The 22,298-nt window shown below is 41.6% G+C and overlaps 2 protein-coding genes across 3 annotated transcripts; both read left to right on the top strand.

The window, feature by feature from the left end:
• Nucleotides 1-2,789: 2,789 nt before the first annotated feature.
• NKAPL (NFKB activating protein like) lies at nt 2,790-7,557 on the top strand. The gene has a single exon (XM_043908206.1). It carries the CDS (start codon nt 2,953-2,955, stop codon nt 4,168-4,170), a length of 1,218 nt encoding a protein of 405 aa, XP_043764141.1. The 5' UTR covers nt 2,790-2,952; the 3' UTR covers nt 4,171-7,557.
• A 2,158-nt stretch (nt 7,558-9,715) lies between these two features.
• ZSCAN26 (zinc finger and SCAN domain containing 26) lies at nt 9,716-21,479 on the top strand. Of its 2 annotated transcripts, XM_043908199.1 has the most exons (5): nt 9,756-9,838; nt 13,880-14,044; nt 15,230-15,711; nt 16,024-16,141; nt 19,591-21,479. In XM_043908199.1, the coding sequence occupies exons 3-5, from the start codon at nt 15,292-15,294 to the stop codon at nt 20,490-20,492; spliced, it is 1,440 nt and encodes a 479-aa protein (XP_043764134.1). In that variant the 5' UTR covers nt 9,756-9,838; nt 13,880-14,044; nt 15,230-15,291; the 3' UTR covers nt 20,493-21,479. The 2 variants fall into 2 exon arrangements, with proteins under 2 accessions (XP_043764135.1, XP_043764134.1); XM_043908200.1 differs by lacking the exon at nt 13,880-14,044 and having other exon boundaries at nt 9,716-9,838.
• Nucleotides 21,480-22,298: the final 819 nt, after the last annotated feature.

Below are 22,298 nucleotides of genomic sequence, written 5' to 3'. Positions count from 1 at the left end.
TTTTAAACTGATTTACTTGGCTGGACCAAGTCTTAGTTGTGGTATGTGGGATCTTGCTCCCTGACCAGGGATTAAAGCTGGGCCCCCTGCATCAGGAGCTTGGCATCTTAGCCACTGGACCACCAGTGAAGTCCCCTAGACATGGTCTTAATTTTGGTAAATATGTGTGTAATCCTACAAAAGATTCGGTTTCTCTGCCTTCTTTAAAGGAAAAAACAAATAGAGTGCCAGCTTACCTCACAGAATTGTGAGGATCTGTCCTACAAAAAAGAAGTGCTGGTAAATAATCTGAAAACAATAACATTGATAGAGAAATGGAGATTAAATGCTCTGTTAGCTGAAACCTCTATATATTGGAATGACAATTGTTTAATGGTAAAGGCTATCTTACTATCTTAAAAAAAAGTGTCCTAACACTAGTATATAACAGTGTTGATCTTATCTTGTAATGATGTACCAAGTCATCTGTGTGGTTGCATCTCAGTTATTCATAATGAGAACTTTAACCACTCAGTAAACTTAATTTACCTACATTTCTCTAAACACACTTTTAAGTCTGTCTTTTGTTTCCTTGTGATAGTTAAAATTGGATCTGATGGATTCAAATGAGGAAACCTTTTTTCAGTTAGCTCTGTAGATGTGGTACCTATTTTGAATGTTTCAAATGGAGTTGCTACTACAGAAATACTTGGGGATGATTATTTTCCTGTGAACTTTTTTGTTAGCATATTATTTGTAGAAATATCCTTTTATTTCTGCATCTACTCACATTTCTCACTTTATCTATGGCATTAGCAATTCCTTTCTGTTTACTGCATCAACTGAGACCTTGGAATTTGAGCACAGCAAGCATTCCTGGTCTCTTTTCCCAATTAATGACTGAACATTATGATATATTCTTGCCTGTTCCATGTATTTTGTTTATTAGGAATTGAGTTGTCATCCAAAATCCTATGCACAACTTTCCAAATTCCTGTTTTTATTCCAATTTCTAAGCTACTTCAAATTTTTGAGGGTTTAGAAAAAAAATCTGAGCAATCCTAATGTAACTTATTTGTATAAAAGTAATAAATCATGTGATTATTCCTTTAGCCTCAGTGAATTCTTAAACAGCTAAAACACTGCATAATTTCCAGGCTGTTAGAAAATAACTATACTTTCAGGTATTAACTAAAGTGTTAAAACTTTGAACCATTTCCTCCCTTCTGTTCTCCAATTCTGCCCATCAACATTGGGAGTCTGGGAAATGGAATTTGTAGCCTTTCTGATGCACTACAGTTCAGGGTATAGGACTGGTGTGGTGAAAGTGAAAGTTGCTCAGTCCTGTCCGACTCTTTGCGACCCCATGGACTTTACAGTCCATGGAATTCTCCAGGCCAGAATACTGAAGTGGGTAGCCTTTCCCTTCTCCAGGGGATCTTCCCAACCCAGGGATTGAACCCAGGTCTCTCGCATTTCCAGCGGATTCTTTACCAGCTGAACCACAAGGGAAGCCCAGACAGGTGTGGGGCTGAGACATATTTGCTTACAGATAATCTGTAATACTTACCTTATCCATTGTGATATTTTCACCATATCTGTGACCATTCATTTGTAATACTCTCTCCTATTTGCCAGTTTCTAAGGAAGCATAGAGTCCCTTGGACTGCAAGGAAATCAAACCAGTTAATCCTAAAGAAAATCAGTCCTGAATATTCATTGGAAGGGACTGATGCTGAAGCTGAAACTCCAATACTTTGGCCACCTGATGCAAAGAACTGACTCCTTGGAAAAGACCCCGATGCTGGGAATGATTGAAGGTGGGAGGAGAAGGGGATGAAAGAGAATGAGATGGTTGGATAGCATCACGGAGTTGATGGACATGAGTTTGAGCAAGCTCCGGGAGCTGGTGAAGGACAGGGAAGCCTGGTGTGTGCAGTCCATGGGGTCACAGAGTTGGACACAACTGAGCGACTGAACTGAAGGAAGCATATTTTATGACAGAGCACCATGCCAGTCCTTATCCCCTAAAATCACATTACTAAAATTCTACTTGGATCAAATGACCTAACTTGGTTCTGTTTAATTTCTCCATTTTATTCGTTGACCCCAGCATCAGGAAAACACCATCCCTAAGCTCTGCCTTAGCTTTCCTGTCACATTCCAAGTCTGCTAACTGAGCAGGTCAACTTAACTATAGAGAACCAAGATGACGGTAGTGTCTATACACATTTTAAGATCGGGGGAAACAATCTTTTGCATGAAATATTTGCCATTTTAGACAGCGAACAAAGTGTATGCAGAGTGTGATTCCCAAACCACAGTTTCTGAAGAGATCATCTAGGTAAAGAGACAATCTGGACTGAGTTGGATGCCTCCCTGTGTTTCTGTGAATTTAAGTATACAAATCATAACTCCAGTCTTCACTTAACTCAGGCCGAGCTCAAATTTTTATTTTAAAAGAAGTTCTGGGTTTTGCTTCCAAGTGGGACTTGGTAGTCATTAAAAAACGTATCTCTGCTATGAAAATAGTGGACGAGGTCCTTTTTAAGGGGTAAACAAGAGGAGTGGGAGAAGTAGGGAACCTTCACCAAGGGGTAAAGATAAAGAGAGCCTGAGTGAGAATGGTAGAAGAGAATGGTGTCAAGATGCTTAAAGGCAAATAACCAGGTTGAGAACGGAGTGTTTGAACAGTAGACGGATTCACTGATGCGAATTCCTCTTCTAAATATGCCCACAAGCTCAACTTGGGGAATGTAAATCCCCCAAACAGGCGCTGCCACGCCCCCTTTATCCGCTCTCCAGGAGAGGCCTTCCTGCAGCCTCACCTAAAGAGAGACCTCACAGCCCACACGCGGATAAGATCTTCGCCTGGCAACCGCCGGAAGCGGAAGTCGTGCGCCGGGACGTTGCTAGCGCGCCTGTGTGGGCGAGAATTGCCGGCCAGTCAGGAACGCTGTAGTAACCGCCAGTATGAAAAACCGGCCCATGGCGCATGTGTCCCAGTCCAGCTACCCAGAGGACACCCCGGGCTCTGGGAGACAGCGACGCAGCTCGTCCGAGAGCCCGCCATCCGCGCAGGTCAGACACTCCCCGTGGGGCAGCCGTACTCACTCACGCGACCGCGAAGGCCTCAGGCCTTCGTGGAGTGGTTCGGGTGCCGGAGCTTCTTACCCCTTTAGCCGCCCTGGGTCTCGAGAGCGGCCCCCCGGGCTCCGCAACTACGACTTCTCATCATCTTCTTTCTCCTGTGGAGGGTACCGTTACTATCAACACCACTATGTGGGCGACCGGCAGTGGGCGGAGGACTGTGAGAAAGAGAAGGAGGAGAGCTATCGCCAGAGGCGGCTGAAAGAGAGAGAAAGGATTGGGGAGTTGGGAGCTCCTGAGGTATGGGGGCTGTCTCCAAAGTTTCCTGAGCCAGATTCTGATGAACACACCCCGGTTGAGGATGAAGAGGTAAAGACCAAGAAGAGCAGCAGTTCAGATTCCAGCTCCGAAGAAAAAAGGAAAAAGGCCAGTCGTTCAAAAAATAAGAAGAAAAGAAAGAAAAAATCCAAAAGAAAACATAGGACATATTCTGATAATACTGACAGTGATTCGGACTCCGACACTATTTCTAGCTCTGATGATGATAAAAAGAGAGCAAAAAAACTCAAGAAGAAAAAGAAACGCAGAGCTAAAAAGCCCAAGAAAAAGAAGACTAAAAAGACTAAAAAAGAATCCAGTGACTCAAGCTGTAAGGATTCAGAAGGGGAGTTGCCAGAAGACATCTGGATTGAGCAGTCAAAGATTGCAGATAACATGGATCTGATAGGTCCAGAGGCACCTATTATACACACCTCTCAAGATGAGAAACCTTTGAACTATGGCCATGCTCTGCTTCCAGGTGAAGGTGCAGCTATGGCTGAGTATGTAAAAGCCGGAAAGCGTATCCCACGAAGAGGTGAAATTGGGTTGACAAGTGAAGAGATTGCTTCTTTTGAATGCTCGGGTTATGTTATGAGTGGTAGCAGGCATCGCAGAATGGAGGCTGTGCGCCTGCGTAAAGAGAATCAGATCTATAGTGCTGATGAGAAGAGAGCCCTTGCATCCTTTAACCAAGAAGAGAGACGGAAGAGAGAGAATAAGATTCTAGCTAGTTTCCGAGAGATGGTGTACCGAAAGACAAAAGGGAAAGATGATAAATAAGGACTTTTGTTCCATAGCAGGACTTTGAACAATTTTATATGACCAAAATTAAAAGGCTTTATGGTGCTGCTGTACCAACTGTAAGTTCCTTGAGAAAAAGCTGCTTTTTTAGATTTTTTTAAACTATTTTGTTAATTTTGACTGTAAAAGTAATATGTGTACGTGTTTTTAAAAATATTCAAACACTACAGGAGGAGAGTCAGTAAAATGTGAGTCTTCTACTCCCATCCCTAATCCTTCCCTCTTAAGAAATCTCTTTTTGGCATTTTCTTTATCTGTCCATGAGTCCTGTTTATGCACAAGCATGTGTATTGCAGGATAAAAGTTGGAGCTATTAACCTAAGGTGGTGGTGGTGTTTTCCCTGTTGCTCTGACTTTTCTCTGTTCCAGGGCTTCATTTCCTCATGGAGCCATTCATTACTCAGGGAAAACCAGGAGAACTCCAGAAAGAACAAAGGATTCAATTGAGTGTGTATTTCTGGTTTGCATTTAACAGAATTAAAAGTTAGTTTTATTGGCTCATTTTCCTCTTCTAACTTGTTTCCCTTAAATAATAGGCTGCCAAAGCTCCTGAGTTTGGTTATGTATTTCCTGGTCCACCTGTGAAGAGAGAAGGAAAATTTTTGTGTTGGCATTCCAAATAAGACTACTGAGACTCAGCCTAATTAGATTAGCTTAGGTCACATGCTTCCCCCAGACTTCCCTCCCCCCCCATCCTTCCGGATATATCATTGCCCCGGAAATACAATGACTTACTCCTGCCTAGTTGCTCACCTTATGGGCTATGTGAGCAAGGAATGGATACCTGAGTATCCATATTAGAGTAATGTTAGGAAGGCAGGGGTAGGCAACCAACAGGTGCCCACTACAGTTCTGAATGACTTTTTAAAAAATGTATAGTACATGCGCTGAAAGCCAACATTTTCTTGAAAAACTTGTCTTTGACTATCAGAAGGCAAGGACCTGGTTGAAAGAGTCCTAGGGTATACCCATAAAAATAGACATTAAAAAGATAACGATCTAGAGTACTTGGGTATTCCAAGGAGTAGATTAGGTGCCAGCTAGAGGAGGAGGAGAAAGAGCAAAAGGAGGAGGTATAAAGAGACGGTTGGTAGAGCTCATGAGATCAGATCAGGAAGGACCACGTGGGCAAGAGAGTTAACGCGGAGAGACTGGCTAGCACCAGTGCTGGAAAAGACGTTTAGAGTGAGCTCCACTTGTGGTCTATGATAAGACCTTAATTGTCATCTAGTGATATCTGAGCAAACTCAGACTTCAGTACAAATGAAAACTATCTAATTTGGATAAGCCCCTTTTCAAACCTCAAGACCCTGGAAAGCCCACAGAGCTGAAAGTGAAAGGATGTGGCTCTAGAATCTGGCAGGGCAGAGTTGATATAGAAAGGCACTTTTACACCAGTATGTAACTTGACAGACACTGGATCACACTAGCTTGAAATTTTCCCAAAGAGAGTTGTGTGAAAGCCCTCTTGTTAGATATGTATATTTCCATTTATACCACACGATACAGAAGAATCTATACATAGCTTGGAGATGTTTTATATCAATGCATATAAATATATTTTTAATGACTTTATAGTATTCTAATGTTTGGGTGAACCATATTATATCTGATGTTTAAGATGTATTTTGCTATTATACAATACTTGTGAAAATCTTTGTGGATGTATGAGTGTTATCATCTGTAGTGTGCTCATCTAAAAATAGAATTAATTACTGGGTGAAAAAGAATGCTTTGTGTCATCTAAAAATGACCAGTTAGAAGTGGAATTATTGGATCAAAGGGAAGGTATGTACTAATACAAGTGCTTTCCATGTACTAGGCAATATAGCAGATACTAGGGATAAACCAAAAAGCAAATTAGGCTTGATACCTGGCATCATAGAATTTTACATGCTAACTGGGGAGACAGACTTTAAATAGTTAACAGACAAATAATTATAAATTGTAGTATGCTATGAAGAAAAGAAGGGGCTAGAGCCAGAAATGGTGGTTGTTTTTGATAGAGTGGTCAAAGTCTAAGAATATTACATTTAACCTCAAAGTGCTTTTAATAGCCATTGTAACATTGCATTCCAAAGAGGATGCACTGGTTTACACACTCACCTGCCAATATTGTATTTCTAAACCTTTTGAATCTGAATCTTTGCCAATCTGATAGGTGAAAATGGCGTTTCATTTTTATTTAAGAATATGGTTGAGTATGTATAATAATTGTAATTCTTTTGTGTGTGTGTGTGAATTATCCATATTATATATTTGTGTATTTTCCTACTGAGTTTCTGATGTTTTTCTTATTGATCATAAGAACTCTTCAAATAATAAATAAATCAGTTTGTTATTACAGAACTTGAAGATACTTCCCCCTTATTTGACTTTTGAATTGCTTTTTTGGGAAACACTTGATCATGTTGCCCGTTAAGCCCTAAAAACTCTAGTAGCCATTCAGTGAATTGTCTTTCTCACGTGAGGAAAAGATACAGCTCAGAAACTGTAGCTCCTAAGTAAACCAAGGTAAGGTTGGTGGACTTCTGTCTCTCTCTCTCACCAAGCTGCATGCAGGATCTTATTTCCCTCTGCATTGGAAACCTGGTGTCCTGACCCCTGGATCCCTTGGGAATTCCTCGTTTCTTTGCTCTTAACCTAATAAATTCAGCTGCATTTTTATGAAGATAGTTATGAAGTTTCACTGTCAAGCATGAGGGAGGTTTTTTGGTTTGAGATATGTGTATGTGTGTGTTTTTCCATATAAAGGAAGATGGAAGTTTTCCATCTATTCCTATTTTATTAGGAGTTTCCCCATTTATTCAGAAATGTTTGCTGAATTTTACTAAATGACTTTTTAGCATTTGTAGTTATTAGGCTATTAATATGCTGGTTTTAAAGTTATGGATTTCCTAGAATTAAACTATTGAGTTAAGTTTATTAAATTCATCTGGAAGTCTTTGATTGTTTAGAACAATGATTGACTACAAATTTTTCTATGTCATAATTCAAAGTAATGAATGAGTATGGGTGGAAGCAGAGAGAATAGTGGAAACAATCATTACAAAAAGATACTTGTATCTCATGGCTATAATGCAGTAGTGCCTCTACTGATCATATAGAAAAGGAAGCTTTTATTTTAAATATCGTGGACCTGGACCTGATGGAAACATATAGATGACCATTTTGTTTACAGAAATGAGGATAATCTTAGAAAATGAAAATCTCAAGTTCAAAAATTGATTTGTTTTATTAGTGAAATGTAGCTCTGTTTTGGTAAAAATGGTATTTTGATTTATTCTCACTTTATCTACCTGTACCGCTTCCAAAAAATACAGCCTATTTAAAAATGCACACCTTGAATTCTTATTAAAAAGTCCTTCTTTGTCTAGCTTCACTGTGTTTTTATTTTCATGGGATATCCAATGCAATGACAATAATCTCAGCCTTGATAATATGAGTGACATTTAAGCCAACCATGGTAGGGAGTTTGAAAGTGGGAATAAATGAATTAGGATATATTTGCTTCCTTTTAAAATTGAAATTTATGTTTACCTCTTGTATAATTTTTTTGAGGGAAAGCTCTTGAAAAAAAATGAGATACGTATTTTCCCTTCAGGACAGAATTATTAACTTTTAATTAGTAAAATATTCGCATTGATTGGATTTGTGACCCTAAGGAAAAGTTTTTAAGTATATACATTTTACTTTAACTTTTTTTAAAGTTAAACTTTTAAAAGATATTTTAAAGTTTTTGACACACAAGGGGAAAAAGAACTCTCCTGATAATGGAGTTTTTTTTTTCTGTTACGATCATTTCAGGCTTGAAACAATATGAATTGTGTGATAAAACAATGGTTAGTAAGATATTTGTTTCAAAATTACCAACTGATTAAACCAGTTTGTTCAGATTTTGTAAAGGGTTTATTTTGTTCACAGATAATAAAAATACAGTTTGTGATGATGTGGGCAAAAGAGGGAATACTTCTGTTTTCTTTGGCACAATTTATTTTGGTAGTGACACCACCCTATCCCCCACCCCTACCCCTCACATACTTTGCAGAGAATAATGGTTGATTTATTCTCTCCCATGGTAATAGACTGTAATTGAGGAGGACCCTATGGGATCTTCCTGGTACAGATACCTCCCTCCTATCCTCTGCTGTAGCTCCTCTCTGATGTACATAGATAATAGTATCTGATGCACTCTCCTGGGTTGTTTTACAGATGCTAACATTACCACCAAAGGGAAGAACTGCAATACTTGATGATCCATGCCTCTAGACCTACAGGCCCTAAGTACCGAAAAAGGTGACTCAGACTGCCTTATTTGCCTGGGTAAAGAATCTGCCTGCAACGCAGGAGACCGGGTTTGGATCCCTGGATTGGGTAGACTCCCTGAAGAAGGGTATGGCTACCCACTCCAGTTATTCTTGCCTGGAGAATTTCATGGACAGAGGAGCCTGACAGGCTACAGTCCATAGGGTTGCAAAGACTTGGACACAGCTGAACAACTAATACTTAACTCAGTAGTAATGATGTTAACTGCTCTGTTACCTCAACACCAACCAGTCAGAGAACTGTGCAAGAGCTGATCAGGTTCCTGACAACCCTGCCTCCCTCACCTGACTTTTAAAAAATACTTTGGTGAAACCCTTTGAGGAATTGGGGGTATTTTTGAGCACACACCAAGAGTTTTTTTTTGCTTGGTCCTGCAATAAACCTCTCTGCTCCAAAACACCCACATTTTTATTTCTTTGGCCTACTGCATCCGGCACACAACCTTTCATTTGGTAACATTCCTTAATTTTTTGTTACCTTAAACCTTGCAAATATACATTCATTGTATATTTGCATATGTACATACATACATGTTCAACTTAAAAACACTTTTACATTTATTTTTGCCACTGTATTTGATAACTTTTTTAATTGGGGAGAATGGTAAAATATGTGTCCGTGTCTTAATTATGTGAGTGAGCAAAGTGGAATACCAGCTGTGATAACACTAAAATGAGCTGGCCTGTTTCCATGCGTGTGTATGTGTGCTCAGTCGTGTCCAACTCTTTGCAACCCCATGGTCTAAGGGCCACCAGGTTCCGCTGTCCATGGGATTTCCCAGGCAAGAATAGTGGAGTGGGTTGCCATTTCCTACTCCAGAGGATCAAACTTGGGTCTCTAAAGTCTCCTGCATTAGCAGGGGGATTACCCTAAGGTTGGTGATGGACAGGGAAGCCTGGGTGCGGCAGTCCATGGGGTTGCAAAGAATTGGACACGACTGAGCAACTGAACTGAACTGAGGGCAACCTGGAAAGCCCCAAAACAAGCAAGGTTTCACGAATTTGCGTGTCATCTACATGAATGAAATAAATTTGGGGTTAAAATTTTAAGAAATCTAAAAACACACCTGGAGGCCCCTCACAGCCTCGGGGCACCCCTCCCAACCTCTGGACTCCGAGAGCGCTCAACCAACCAGCCTGAATTTGGCCTCCTCCTGGGAGGCGGGGGCAGGAGGCCGGAGCAGGAGGCCGTCGAGCCGCAGTCCTCCAGCATTCCTAGAGCGACGGTCAAGTGCGCCGCGGAGCGAGAGCGGCTGCTCAGTAAAGAGCTAGCTAACAAGCTGCTTGGAAGCTTTTGGCTTTTCCCGTGGGTCCTTGGAGGGGTGAGTGGTGATTGTGCTCCAGTATGGGGAATAACTGCGGCCCGTGGGCTGGGGAGCAGCTGGTTCCTTGTGGGTGCGGAGAAGCCTTACCCAATGGAGGAGACGTGTGGACTCTGAGGCGGGGAGGACAGGAGATGTCAATCTTGGGGCCTAGGAGAGGACTGATGCTGTGGTTCTAGTTACAGAGGCACAATCTTCTGCGTGTGTGTGTGTGTGTGTGTGTGTATTCATTGAGCTCAATTTTAATTATGTATAAAGTTAAGCCTTAGAAGGTGACTTCTGAGCAAAAGCCTGAAGGAGGTTTAAAAAACCTACGTGGCCTTTGCGGACACGAATTTTCTAGTAAGGAGCAACAGCAATGTAAAGGCGCTAAAGCAGAAACTTGCTTATACTCGAGGAGTAGCTGGGAGCCCAGAGTGGTTGGAGCACAGTGAACAAGGGGAAAGTGTGTAGAAAATGCTGTCAGAGAGATGCGGGAGGGGAGGAGGCCTGTAGAAAAAGTGGGTATTGTGTAAGGAATTTGTTCATTTCTTGATGTGGAAAGAGTGTTCGGAAGGTTTTGAGCCAAGGGAAAACACCTGACAGGTTTTTAAGCATCTACAGCTGGGAACTCAAGAACAGACTGGAGAGCAAGATTGGAATTAGGTGACTCGAAGGCAGGAAAAAAGTTGATTTCTCAGCTTGAAGGATGTCAGGCAGGTGAATTCTCTTACTGGGGGAACGTCAGCCTTTTTGTTCTATCCTGGCTTTCACCCGATTGGATGAAGTCCACATACATTAATGAAAGCCATCTGCTTTACTCAAAACTCATTTAAATGTTAATCTCATCCGAAAACACCCACTGTAATGTTTGGCCAAATATCTGGGTACCCGGTGGTGCAGTCAAGTTGTCAAATAAAATTCACCATCATAATACCCAACTTTTTTCTGGCTAATGATCATTACTTCCATGGACATTTTTTCACTTCTTTTTTTTTTTTTTTCTTTCTTTTTTCCCCCACTTCTTTTTTTTTTTTTTTAATTTTTTTATTAGTTGGAGGCTAATTACTTCACAACATTTCAGTGGGTTTTGTCATACAATGATATGAATCAGCCATAGATTTACCCCCCACTTCTTTTAAGAATACAGTTGACCCTTGAACAACACGGGTTAGCGGCCCATAGTGAAGTTGGAAATCCAAGTATAACTTTACAGTCAGCTCTCTCTACTCACAGGGCCACATTGCAGATTTGGCCTATTTGAAAAAAAAGAAATCCATGTCTAAGTGGACCCATGTAGTTCACTGTCCTGTTGTTTAAGGATCAGCTGCAGCAGGATTGGCGTTTTGGATTCTAAATCCTGTTTTGACAAATAAGTATCAGCTGGGAGTGATACTATATAACAGCGAACTGAATTTGGAACCTAATTGAGCACAGCCACTGAGTCAGGCTTTTTCATACTGATTCAGAAGTGTGTGCCAACAATTGGCAGATACTAATTCACTTATCTCTAGAGTCATTCAAGAGTCAAAATCAACAGTCCCCACATACCAAGAGCCTGTTCAAAAGATTGATGGTATAATTCTCTGAGTTTTGTTTTGTTTTTTAAGGTTGTGCTGGGTCTTCATTGCTGGGCGTGGGGGGTACTCTTCGTTGCAGTGCATGGGCTTCTCATTGAGGTGGTTTCTCTTGTTATGGAGCACAAGCTCAAGGGCACATGGGCTTCAGTAGTGCAGCTTTGGGCTCAATAGTTGCCGTTCCTGGGCCCCAGAGCACAGGCGCAACAGTTGTGGGACACAGGCTTAGTTGCTCCGAGGCATGTGGGGTCTTCCCAGACCAGGGATTGAACCCATGTCTCCTGCATTGGCAGGCGGATTCTTAACCACTGAGCCACCAGGGAAGCCTCTCTGAGTTCATTTTGACATGTTGCGTTTGATAGGCTTTTGTAAGGTGTCCAGGAACCGGATAGCCAGAAGAAAAATCTGTCACTCTTGAGAGGTCTGGGCGGAAAAATAAGGAAATCATTGGCATAAAGATAGTAATTGAACTTACAAACATACCTGTCCTCTATGTTACCCTCTGCTAGCTTAGGTCCTATTTCTCCTTTTCCTTTTAATGTCCTGTTTTTTGAAAGAGTAATTTTTGCTTACTTGTGCCATTTTTCCCATTTTCCTGTGGCTGGGTGATGTTCTCCCTATCCAATGACCAGAATTGCCTTTACAGAGGTTGCAGTGACCTCTGTTTGTTTGGTTTTTTTAAAATAATATTTATTTAAATAAAATTTATTTGCCTGTGCTGTGTCTTAGTTTTGACATGCTGGATCTTCCAGATGTGGCATATGGGATCTAGTGCTCCGACCAGGGATTGAACTTAGGACCCCTGCATTTGTTGTGAAGGGTCTTGGCTGCTGGACTGTCAGGGAAGTCACTGACTTGTTTTTGTTTTTGTTTGTGTGTTTTTTAGAAATACTGATATAGTTATGGGCTTCCCAGATGATTTAGCGGTAAAGAATTCACCTGCAGTGCAGGAGGTGCAAGAGACATGGGTTTGATTCCTGGGTCAGGAAGATCCTCTGGAGGGAGGACATGGCAGCCTGCTCCAGTATTCTTGCCTGGAAAATCCTGTGGATAGAGAAGCCTGGCAGGCTACAGTCCATAGGGTTGCAAAGAGTCGGATGCTACTGAGTACGGTATAGTTATGGACATGGAGACATGGAAAGTTTTGGGGTTTTCTGTTTGTTTTGGTTTTTATTTTTGGCTGTGGATGGGTCTTCATTGCTGCATGCAAGGCTTTTTCTAGTTGCAGTGAGTGAGGACTACTGTCTCGTTGAGATGCCCTGGCTTCTCATTGCGGTGGCTTCTGGTTGTGGAGCACGCTCTCTCCGGTGAGGGCTCCGTTGTTATGGAGATTGGGCTTAGTTGCCCCAAGACATGTGGGATCTTCCCAGAGCAGGTGGAGTCTTAATCACTGGACCACCAGGGAAGCCCCTTTTTTAAATAAGTGCATATGTTAAGTTGTAGGTGAACTCATCTTACTGAAACATTTTACTCTTGAGGCTGCCTCTTTAAATTCCAGTTAGAAATCAGTTAGTTACTATTCTTTCTGGGGGGAGGTGGGGTGGTTCCAGTGCTGACCAAAAAACTTGCTAAACAAGGTCTAAAAGAGCTGTATTTAGTTATTATTCTTTATAATTACATATTATCTCATTTACCTCAAAACATGTCTCTGAATTAGGTATTATCTTCATTTTACAAATGAGTAAACAGTGTAGTGACAGAATTGGATTGGAACCCAGGCCAGTCTGAGGCTCAGGCTCTTTCCACCACTCCATACCTATAGAAATAGATCCCCTTGTCTCCTGGATTCTACTGTCTTTGTTTTTGTACCTTTCTGGTTGTTGTTCTTACTTCTCTTCCTTACATGTAGGTGTTTCCCAGGTTCCAGCCCCACTTAGAATTTCCTCAGCCGTAACTAACAACTAGCCTGAACATGTGAGGTTTTCCAGCAGCTCTGTGCTCAGATTTTTCTCTGTCTGGAAAACCCTTTCCATATTTTCTTGTCTGACTTTCACATGTCTTTTAAGAGTCAGAAGGGCTCACCTTCAAGAGGCCTTTTCTGACCTGCTAATGGGGATTAAGTGTCTTACCACTGAGCTCTGCTAGCATCCTGTGTCTACCTTCACCGTGGCACTTAATACATTTAACTGTAATTGCTTATTTACTTGATTTCTTGTGGGGCAGAGAGCTACAGAGGCCAGAGGTTCTTTCATCTCTGTATCTCCAGCAACTAAAAGAGTGTGGTACCTAGACAATAAATGAGGTAAATTGTGAACATCCTTATGTTCTTTTAGTTAATTCCGATAGTGGCTTTAATGAATGAACATACGAACAGTTTTATTCATTTTGTGTGTGTTTTCTCCCTCTCAAAATATGGAGAATTTTCAAATCTACTGAGAAGTTGTAAGAATAGTATGGTCAATACTAAATACCCCTCATATAGCAGCTTTTGTCAACTTCCTGCTACGTTTGTGTTTTTTCTCTTTCTCCACATACCTCTCCACAGACTCCCCTCTCCTTGCAACATTTGAAAATAAGTACCGTCTCCTGAGAATAAGGCTATTCTCTTACATGACCACAAAACTGCATCCCACCTGAGGAGACTCTCAGATCTGCACACTTCTGTGAAGGGCCAGAATAGCTGAGCTTTGTAGGTGGTACAGTCTCTGTGGTAATGCCAGTTGATCCTTGAACAAAAGGGTTTGAACTACATGGGTCCACTTATACGTGGGTTTTTCCAGTACATATAGCACATGTATTTTCATTTTACAGATCTTTAAGTGGGGGAAAGTTTGTGTTTGGTTAGAAATCATGTGGAGTCAAAAGAACTAGAGTTTGAGTCCTGATCCTGTTGAAGCTGTTTTAGCTTCTTACTCTTGCTCACCTATCAGTTCATTTTTGCAGCAGAGATAGTAAGTAGCACACAGATTTTTGGATTTTTGACTGAGCAGGGATCAGTGCCCCATTGTTTAAGTCCTCAGTCCTGCTAGTGTATTTCTGAAAGCAGATGTAAACACTATCTACCAAATGGGTTTGGCTGTATTCCAGTAAGAAAAAAATCAATCTTCCCTGTTGGTTCAGTGGGTAAAGAGTCTGCCTTCAATGTTGGGAGACTCGGGTTCGATCCCTGCTTCCAGTAAAACTTTAGGTACAAATACAGCCTTCGGGCTCTATTTGGTTTGCCTATATATTATTCAGATTTCTGAATTCTTCTAAACATTTGTGTTTTTTTTTTACTCAAGAGCAAATTTCACTTGTTACGTTTTGCTGTATCTCTTTAATCTAGAGAAATACCTTTCCCACACTCTTTATTTTAATGAAATTGGTGTTTTGAAAAGTGCATACCTCGTAGATAAGCTGCATTCTGGACATCTCTGAAAGTTTCCTTATTATTAGATTCATGTTAAACACGTCTAGTAAAAATGCTGCATATGTGATTAAGGCAAGAGGTCAGTTATCTTCCTCTTGGTGTTGCTAGGTTTCATTTGACTGCTGGATAGTGCCATTCTTCCCTTTGTAATTCATAAGCACTCAGTGTGGTGATTCTTTGAGGCTGAGATTATCCTTTCCCCTTACTCCTTTTTATCCAGTGATTTCACCCATTTGTGGTCCTTGATTGAATCAGTTATTTCATTAAGGGCTACAGAATGGTGATTTTTCAAATCTGTTATTTATGCTGTTAGCTGGCGATCTTTGGTAAAGCAGTCTTCTCCTTTTGTATGGTTGTTTCAGAGGGAGAAGAAATGGGTAGTAATTATTGGAAATGTATAAATCCAACAAAGGGGTATTGCTATTGCAGTTATTATCATTACTACTACTATCACTGTTTCTGTGATTCTTGTTATTACATTTTCAGGGGTATCCCTGAGGAGGCAGTCAAAAGAAAGTTGCCCAAAATAGAGCAGTCTGAAGGTGGGGATGGCGACAGCCTGGGGCACCATTCCTTCCCTGGCTCCTGTGAACCTGAAGAAGGAGGGGCTTCGGGTGGTGAAGGAGGATCACCTCTCTGCTCGGGAACAGGGAGTCAAGCTGCAGGGAAACGGCAGAGGCTTCGGGCAGGAGCCCTTGTGCAAGCAGTTCAGGCAGTTGCGCTATGAAGAGACCACAGGACCTCGAGAGGCGCTGAGCCGGCTCCGGGAGCTCTGCCGACAATGGCTACAGCCTGAGACCCACACCAAGGAGCAGATCCTGGAGCTGCTGGTGCTGGAGCAGTTCCTGACCATCCTGCCCGAGGAGCTCCAGGCCCGGTTGCGGGAGCATCACCCGGAGAGCGGGGAAGACGCAGTGGTGTTCCTGGAGGATTTGCAGCCAGAGCTGGGAGGAACAGGACAACAGGAGGTAAGGGTCAGGTGTGCCCTTTTGCAAGAAAGCAGGAGTTGACACGCTGGGCCAGAGCCGTGGCCCTGACTTCAGCAGTGGGAGGATGCTCAGCTGGGGTTCAGTTTCTTTGCAGTCTGGTTGTTTCTTGCTGAAGCTCTTACCTCAGCCACCCTGCCTCTGCTAGGAGGAAACTGAATGTGGAGCCTCCAGGTTCTCCAGCCTCTTTACTTTGCCCTTCTGTGGTTTCTCTTCGCTTCCTTTTCTAAACACTGAAGTGTTTTTCTGCACAGCAGTTTCCTTCTAAACCCATGTATACCTAATCACCCCTAGGACCCAAACCAGGCGAAGAAACAGGAAGTGCTCATGGAGGAGACAGCGCCTGGAAAAGCCGAGCCGGAGCGGCAGGTCCAGCCTGAAGGTGACATCCCACAGCCGGAGGGAGAGAAGGGTAAGAAGACTGCATCTTCGCATGCGAGATGTGGCGGGCTTTGTGGTTCTGCCCAGAGGCCTGGCTCAGCACCCTTGGCATTTTGCTTTTTTGTTTTTGTTTTGAGTCAGGTTTATTGAGGTTAGTTTACATGCAGTAAAATTCACTCTTTGTAAGTGTACAGGCCAATGAGTTTTCACAAACATGAAATAATTACAGTTGTCTAATCATCACCACAATCAAGACAGAAAAGTTTCCATCTCCCCAGACATTTCCTTTTTCCCTAACCCTTGTTTCTGTTTTTGAGCGTTTCTAGTTTGGGTATTTTCTGTTTAATTAAAACTGAATCCTTCTCCTGTGTGAACCTTTACCTTCCTCTTCTCCCCGTTACTGGGGGGCAGGGGTGTGAATTAAAACGGAGTGCTTGTTTCTCTCCCAAGGGAGAGAATTCCAGCCGCATGATTCACTACTTATTTTTTCTTACCACCTTCCAGTTGTTGTAAATGACTACTGCCTTTTATTTCTAAATGTTGTGTGGATTTTCTTTCTTTCTTTTTCTTTTGTTGTTTTTTTTTTTTTGCTCTAGCCTCTGAAATCTCTCTTTCTAATTTCTATCCCTTTCATTCTTCTCCTCTTTCCAGTCTGATACAAGCCCTGTTTCTCTTTTTTGTTTTACCATCTGTCATCTTGGTGCTTCTGCTAAAGTTAAATTACCTCTTGTTCATTCTCCGCCATTTTAACACAAATTCATTACTGTTGCTCCCCTCCTTGAAGACCTTCAATGAACTAAGAAACAACCCACCACCTTCAATCACTCCCAATAACTCTTAACAGAAGCCTCACCTGGCATGCTCCGGCACTTGGGGACCTTGCAGCCTCGTGTTCCCTGACATAACCAGCTTGCCCCAGTTTGCTGGAGACTTTTCATTCCGACTGTTCCATGTGCTGGGAAACCCCTCATTCCCAGACACACTGGGACAATTAGTCATCCTTGGTTCCATCGGCTGTCATGTGTGTTTCTCCTCATGCTGAATCCATTTCCCATTTGCTTCTTGTCTGTCTGGAATACTTTTTCCTCACTCTCCCTGGCTAATTCCTACTCCTTCTTCACAGCTAGCTTAGATATTGCTTTCTCGGTCCTTCCTAAATCCCTCCAAGTCTAGACCAATTTCCCCACCTCTGCTGCTAAAGCTACCATAGAACTGACCATATTATATTAGAATTGCTGGTTTACTTCTCCTTTCCTCCTGCCAGACCCAAAGGACAGGGCTTTGTTTTGTCTCCTGAGTCTGCTACCATCCCTCGCCTAGAGTAGACCTTCAGTATATATCTATTTGATGAATGGCTGATTTCAATTGTAAAGCCTTCTTTTACTTACTACCTGGTTCCCCTGCAGTTTCTGAGTCTGCTTCAAAATTCCTCTTCTTCTGGAAGCTTTCTGAGTAAAGTAGCCAAAAGAGAGAGGTCTACTTTTTCTAAACAGCCTTGCAGAAATGAATCTATGCCATGTAATCAATGACGGGTATATATTTTAAATACAAAAAGTAGATTTAGCAACAAGTAGATTCTTGAAATTGTTCCTTACCTTCTAGATCTGTTGAAAAATGTTATTTTACACTCAAAGTTCAGGTGGTTTTTCAGTGTTGGAGGCCCCTGCATTCCCTTTTAGTTGTGTGTGTCATTCTGTCCTCATGGAAAAGACTATTCTCTCACTCCCTCCCCATGGGGGCTATTCATCCTCTTGCCAAAGGCCTTTACACCCAATCAGGTTTCTAATGTTTCTACTCTGCCTGCCCAACATGTGCTTTTACTTTCTCTGATACCTCCTCCCCCCACCCTTCATTTTCACTTTCTCATTTGCTCTCACTTTTGAAATGTTCTGCTTGCTGTCTTTATCTTGCTCACACAGAGTAAGCTTCATTTGTTTGTTATTAGTGCTGCTTAGACTCTCTCTCTCCCTCTTCTATTTTCCCCATCCACTCCTCCTTTTACTCTCATTCTCTCATTTACTCTCATTTCCATCTCATTCATGCTCCTGGACTTCATGCTCCTATCTGCTATTCCCTCTCACCCTCTCCCTGGTGTCTGAGCTAAGTTTTTATTCAGCAAACATTGTTTATTATCTCTTCTGTGCCACATCTATAAGCAAATTATTAAAGCAATGAACTATAGTGGATCTACTGAACCACACAGGAAAGCAGTTACTGCTGTCCAAGGAGATCATGAAAGGCTAAGACATTTTTGTAGACTTCATGTTGCCCTCAAGGTCTTGTGGCCCAATGTTTTTTTGATTTATTGGTGAGGACACTGAGCCCAGAGGATTTAAATCACCTAAGAAACACAGCTAATCAGTGATAAAATTGGCACCATGTCTTCATTTCCAGTTCATTTCTTCATTTCTGATGCTATCCCTTTCTCTTATTTGGCCTGGGTATTTAATTGACCTAGCTTTCTAATTTCCACATGGCAGACTGTTATCAAGAACATACAGCCATCAGCTGTATGAATCAGTTGTGAATCAGTTGTATATATATCCACACTTATAAATTTTTTATTGGTGTCTAGTTGATTTCCAATGTCATGTTAGCCTCAGGTATATAGTTTGGTGAATCAGTTAATGCATATTCATATGTCTCTTCTTTTTTGGATTCTTTTCCCACACAGGCCATTACAGAGTAGAGTTCCCTGTGCTATATAGTAGGTCCTTGTTTGTTTAATCTCACTTTTAAATACTTTCAATTGTATGTTCTTTTCAAATCCTGCAATTCTATATGCTTTTTCTTCAATTTTTTGACCAGTGATCTCATCATTTTGCCTAAATGAACTGAAGTTTTTTAAGTAATATAGCCATTATAAATTATTCAAATACTTAAGTTGTATAATATGTTCTTGTTTCCTGATTTTAGCAAAAAGCTCTCAAAGGTAAAATTGCAACAGTCATTTTTTTTCTTCTGTGTTGCTGCTATGCCTGGCACAAACTTTACGTTATTTTCCCACTACTTGTTTATAATTCTGTCTCTCCTTTCAAAAAAGAGTTCATAAAAAATAAGTAAGTTTTTATCCTACTTGATAACCTCAGTGCCTACAGTAATGACTGGCATTTAGGATGGGTTTAGGAAGGAAGGAGTGAAGGCAGGAAAATGTTCCGTATTTTCTTCACTGAAGCCATAAGCAGATTTAAAAAAAAGAGAGAACATAGAACTAACTTTTCTCTGTATGTATATATGCATATGTATCACATGATTAACTTCAAACCATTTAGAATAAGTCGTCTCTCACCATAATCCTCCCAAAGCAGCCACTGGGAAACATTTTCCTATGTATCATTCCATGTATGTTCTGTGCAAACACAAGCATCCACATTTCCATTTTGCACATGTGGCTTAATTCAGTTTTATCCCCCTAATTGCAAATTCCTTTTCCTGAGCACCAAAAAACAAGTAATTGGTATTATGTACTTAATGTTTCAGGTGAGGAGAAAAGGATTGAGAATGGGAAGTTGGTTGTAGAGACAGACTCCTGTGGAAGAGTGGAATCATCTGGGAAACCATCTGAACCCATGGAGGTTCATTACAAGGACTCTAACTTGGATAGGCAGCAGGCTGAGCCCAAGGAGAAGACTGACTGTAAATGCCCAGAATGCGGGCAGGGGTTCATCCAGCACTCAGACCTGATTAAGCATGAAAGTTCACACACGAAAGAAAAGCTCTGTGAAGCTGAAGTGTGTCAGAGTTCTAGTCTTCCTGGACATCAGAAAATCTGCTCTAGAGAAAAAGGTCATCAGTGTCATGAATGTGGGAAAGCCTTTCAGAGAAGTTCACACCTTGTCAGACATCAGAAAATCCATCTTGGTGAGAAGCCTTATCAGTGCAAGGAGTGTGGAAAAGTCTTTAGCCAGAATGCAGGCCTTTTGGAACATCTCAGAATCCATACTGGAGAGAAACCTTATCTATGTATCCACTGTGGAAAGAACTTTCGGCGCAGCTCCCACCTTAATCGACACCAGAGAATTCACAGTCAGGAGGAGCCCTGTCAGTGCAAAGAGTGTGGGAAAACCTTTAGTCAGGCCCTTCTCCTCACCCACCATCAGAGAATCCACAGCCACTCCAAAAGCCACCAGTGTAACGAGTGTGGAAAAGCCTTCAGTTTGACCTCAGACCTTATTCGACACCACAGGATTCACACTGGAGAAAAACCTTTCAAGTGTACTATTTGCCAGAAAGCCTTCCGATTGAACTCACATCTCGCTCAGCATGTGAGAATCCACAATGAGGAAAAACCCTACAAGTGTAATGAATGTGGAGAAGCCTTCAGGCAGAGGTCCGGTCTTTTTCAACATCAGAGATATCACCACAAAGACAGACTGGCTTGATGAAGTGTCCTCTCCTTATGGACCATCAGAGACAGTACGTTAATAAGCAGCACTTCAGGAAAAGTCATTCTAGCCAATTCTGGCAGAGAACTTGGGGGCCAAGTTGAAGGCTTTCTGCCTGCACGCTTATTTTCCTTGTAGTCAGCTTTGGGCCTCAATATTTTGACCCTAGATGGTACTGTGGGATCAAAGGTAAAAGCATTCTTCGCTGCAGGACTTCTCAGAGCCTTTAATATGGTAAATGTGTAGTTATATGTCTCCAAGTAGCAGAGAGCCTCATGATCAAGGGCTTGAAGTCATCAATGCGTCAAGTGTGTATAGATTTATAGGTTTAAGCAGAAAAGAGGGTTAATATTTTTGCACATGCTGCAGCAGCAGTCTCCTATACAAAAAAAAAAAAAAAAATGACTTTGGAATACCACACTGAAAGGTACCTTTAAAAATTTTTTCTTTTTTTTTTGCTGCATTGCACAGCACATGGGATCTTAGTTCTCCGACCAGGGATCAAACCCATGCCCCCTGCATTGGGAGCGCAGACTTCCACTGGACTGCCAGGGAAGCCCCTCAGAGGTATCTCAAAGTGCAGGTTATTAATGGTGAACTTTTTTCCCCACTGATTTTACTACCCCATTCCCTACCCCAATCACCAGAAGCATTTTGGAAAGCAATGATGATTTAATTTTACCATTTCTCAGCCCCATCCCTGCCGTATATATCTCACTGATTCAAATTAGAAACTAAAGTTTTATTTAGACTATGGAAGAGATTTGGTAAATTATTTGAATGAACCAGGCTGAATTAATCCAAGTAGCAACTATCTTACTTGATAACTTCAGTGTTAGTATAGTGGCTGCTGCATAGAAACTTTGATAAATGTTTGGGGAAAGAAATTGGATTTTTTTTTCCTTTAATATTGATGATGTAATTTTAAAATGCTGTTTGTTCTGGAATTTTGAAAGTCAAGTAATAAAATCAGCTTGGAAGAGATCATGATCGTCACATTGTGAATGCCAAAATGTCATGGTAATGGTGAAGACTAGTAAGCTTAGGGGAGTCTGACTTCTGAATATGTCACCAGGATGATAAACATCACTTGCTGATTGGTGGCAGCTGCTTGGGGTACCGGTGTCTGGAAAAGACTTCTTAGTCTGTCATGTGAGTGGGAAGACTGGTGAGCCCTCAGGTTTTGCTAAGGTTTTGTTCAGCTGCATATAATTCAAACACAAAAAGTGGGACTAACATAATAAAAGTTTGTTTTTCTTTAAATAGAAAAGGCCAGAGACAGCAGTCCAGGCCTGGAAGGTGGTTCTCTGACATCACTAGGGGCCCCAGCCTTTGCCTTTCATGCCATCATTCCTTAAAGTCATCATATGATGATCCTTGATGGCTGCTGAAGCTCCAGCAATCACATACAAGATGCGGACAGAAGGCAGAAGGACAGAGGTGCCTCCCCGTCAGTCAGCTCCTTTTAAGCAGCTTTCCCATAAATCACTTCAGCACATATATCATAGGCCAAAACTAAAGAAAGGGAAACTGGAAAGTATATCTTATTCTGGGTTTCAGAGTGTCCAGCTGAAAATCAGGCTTCTGTCACTAAGAGTAAAGGGGAGGATGAAGGTTGAAATAGGCACTTAGGAGCCTTTGATCCACTTCCCACTGTGATCGGACTCGGTGCAAGCTGACCAGAAGCAACAATTAATGCCATTTTCTGGAGAAGGACCAAATCTGCAGGAGAAGCAGCTGTAATTTTTCAGGAAATTTAATTTTATGGAAAGTCAGTCATATTCCATTGCTTAAGAAGCCATA

Source organism: Cervus elaphus, chromosome 7, assembly GCF_910594005.1.
Source record: "Cervus elaphus chromosome 7, mCerEla1.1, whole genome shotgun sequence".
Classification (NCBI taxonomy): domain Eukaryota; kingdom Metazoa; phylum Chordata; class Mammalia; order Artiodactyla; family Cervidae; genus Cervus; species Cervus elaphus.
The sequence above is the reverse complement of the archived record's forward strand: the minus strand, read 5'-3'. Positions and strand labels throughout refer to the sequence as shown.